General features: G+C 34.3%; 1 protein-coding gene across 1 annotated transcript; it reads right to left on the bottom strand.

Moving 5' to 3' along the window:
* Window positions 1-210: 210 nt before the first annotated feature.
* On the bottom strand, window positions 211-1,524 carry LOC105781105 (ethylene-responsive transcription factor 3). The gene has a single exon (XM_012605685.2). It carries the CDS (start codon window positions 1,103-1,105, stop codon window positions 416-418), a length of 690 nt encoding a protein of 229 aa, XP_012461139.1. The 5' UTR covers window positions 1,106-1,524; the 3' UTR covers window positions 211-415.
* Window positions 1,525-3,251: the final 1,727 nt, after the last annotated feature.

Below are 3,251 nucleotides of genomic sequence, written 5' to 3'. Positions count from 1 at the left end.
AATAGCATCATCATTATCATTGAATGATACAATGAAGACCCATTTGTTCATTTTGATCCTTGTTTCATATTTTTACTTTTTTCTTTCTAAATAACAAACAAAAGAAAGCAAAAAAAAAAAAAAGCAGTAAATGGAGGGTTTTAATCCATTTGTGAGGGATATTATACAAAGAAAGATCCGTAACACCACAAACCCTAAATCATCATCATATTTCTAGCAACAAAGATATCATCATTTGATAAAAATCAAAGGGATTCAATTTCATACTCATAGGGAGATTAAGACCATTTCATCTTAACCATGTCTCATATTTTTTTTCTCATCTTTTTTTTTCCGCTTAAAAAAAGCCAACATTTTTTAAAAAAGAAAAAGAGATCCAATAATCGATCATCATCATTCATCACCGGCATCGTGATCAAAGACATAAAGCGGTACACTGGAGATCTTCATCTTCATCCAAGGGTGGAAAATTGAGATCGAAAGGCAAAGTTTTCCGACACGAAGACAACGCGATATCCCCATCATCAACCACCGACGATGATGAATCACAGTCACTATGACAATCCTCTGGCTCTACTGGCGGCGGCCTCGGATAGTACTTCCTAGTCGAAACCACCGCGAAGTCCGCCGACTTTTGCGGTGGTTGGGCCGGTCTGGGTCCACTAAACGACTCCACCGTGCTACTCATGCTACTCCTCGTGGGTCTCTGTGGATTCACTTCGGGGTCATGAAATTCGCCCATCGGATATAACCGGCGTTGGTCGATGAACCCTTCGTTGTGGTGATGATTGGTTTCGAAAGGAAAAGCCGGGATATTAGAAGAATTTATGGGGAAATTTGTTTTAGCTTTGGGTCCACGGAGCGTCCTCGCCGCCGTATCGTAGGCTCGAGCGGCTTCTTCGGCTGAGTCGAACGTCCCTAACCAGACCCTGGCCTTCTTCCAAGGGTCTCGAATCTCGGCCGCAAATCTGCCCCATGGCCTTTTTCTAACACCTCTGTATCTCGGCTCTTTAATAGATCCGCTGGGTTGCAGTGCCGGTCTCCTAGCTACGGCGTTTGCAGCGGCGGCTGCTGCCGCCGCTGCGGCACCTCTCCCTCTCCTCATGGAAAAAAATATTTAAAAGATTAAAAGAATAGTAACAATCTATATAACAATCAAAAGGGGTTGATGAAAAGATCACGATGAACCAAAAAAGAAGGGAAGTGAGGAAATAATCAAGCCAACCAAAACGAACTTATCTATGAATCTAAGAAAAAAACAGAATAGAAAAGATTGAAGATAAAGGGAAGATAAAGCAAGAAGACAAAGGAAAGAGGAAGGAAAGAAGGAAGATGGAAATGGGCAGGAAAGGGAAACAAGGGAGGAGGAGGAAGAAGAAGATTGGTGGGCTAAGAACTGGATGGCACCAGAAGAGAGGCCCTTCTCTTCTACACACACCCAAACAAAATTATGATATTATTAATTTTCTTTTTTTTGGGGAATAGAGTGAATATTTTATGGCTAAAATGGGTTTTCCTCCTTTTTCTCGATTGTCTTGCCCCCACATACCGACTCGCTTCTTTTTTCTTTTAAATCTTGAAGAAAATAATGTGATAGATGAAATGACATAGAAGCCCTTGGTCTTTTTTAATTAATTTTGTCAGTAATCCATCTTTCTTTGTTTCCATGGCACCCCAAGGGTTTTATCGAGTTTTGAGTCTTTTGACCAACTTTGGTACCATTGCGTGGCATAGGAGTTTTCAAATGAGGGCCACTTATTCTTTCAAAAAGAGGAACTAAAAATCTTGGGTTAAGAGAAGGTTTTGATTTCATCTCCTCCTTCCACCCATTTTGCAGCTTTTTCCCGCCAATTTCTCTGCATTTCCTTTTATCCTACTCCATTCTTTTAAGCCCTTCTTTATTTTTACCCCACCCTAAAACATCAAGAAAAGGAAGAAGGATTTGAAGTGAAATAAAAGCAAGGTAATGTTGAAATGTGGATTCAAGGGGACCAAAAAGGCATTATATAAAATTATGAATGTGATGATGGAATTGGAAATATTGAGTCCAATATGTTGCTTTTCTGAATGACCTGCCATAATTATTCTTCAACATTGTGCACAACTTCTAATTCTCAATATTAAATTAATAATCTTCATTGACTTTTAATTTTAATTTTTCATCTTGTATTTATTTAATTTAATGTTTGTAACTATTCACATAGTAATTTTAACTAAAAATTAAAAAATGACGAAAAATTCAAAAACACGTGAAAACATTCATCAAAACTCAACTTATTTTAAACTCAACCCAATTCAAAAACCATATATTATTTTTCTTAATTTTCTCTATGCTTTATATAAAACAGTTAATGCTTGGTAAACCTCTACAATGCCCAATCTCTTACAAGAACAATAATAAATAATAAATTTTATATAACTAGATGTATTTTTGTAATGTTTTGAGATAATAATTGATTTATTAGCCTATTTTAAAATTTATAAATATAAATGTAATTATAAAAATATATCTGAACAATTACAATATAAAATCGAATCAATACATAGATATTTAAAGACTTAAAATCTGTATTCATGTCTTGTCAAACCCTACAGTTATCGGTATAACTACCGTCCATCATGGCTCGCCTGCCCCATTTCTATCATATGCTTGATTTTAAATGATTTTATTTTTGGTTTATTATAGTCCAAGCTTCATTTGAGAAGACTTTCCTTTTGTTTCCTAATTATTGTATTACGTGAGAAAATATGCTTTTTAAAATATAAATAAAAATTTAGAAAATACGCAAACATCGTATCAACAGTGTTGGTCAAAGTTGAAATTTAATTTAGGATGTTGTTTATGTCCTTAAGCACAAGGGATCCTATGACTAGATTTATAGTTAAGGTGGGGGTAAAAATGGGATTTTAATCTTTATGTGGATTTTGTGTAAAAGAGCAACCAACCAAAGTCTTAATGACTATAGGTTTTAATTAAGGAGAGTTGCTCATCAACTCTAATACCTACAAATTCAATTTCACTTTTTCATTATATATACGAATTTTATAAGGAAATTCTAAATACTTATTAAAAATTATAAAGAAATTAGAAAATAAAAACTTTAAAATTTTGAGAACTTATTTTGAAATTATAAAATATATAATTTTTTAAAATCATGTTCTTAATGAACTTGGACAAAAATATTTAGGTATGAAACAACTTGAATGCCCATTTTTTGAGAATAATGTAAATCTTTTAACTATTTTTAAAC

This window comes from Gossypium raimondii, chromosome 1 (genome assembly GCF_025698545.1).
Source record: "Gossypium raimondii isolate GPD5lz chromosome 1, ASM2569854v1, whole genome shotgun sequence".
Classification (NCBI taxonomy): Eukaryota; Viridiplantae; Streptophyta; class Magnoliopsida; order Malvales; family Malvaceae; genus Gossypium; species Gossypium raimondii.
This window is presented reverse-complemented; position numbering and strand designations above follow the sequence as displayed.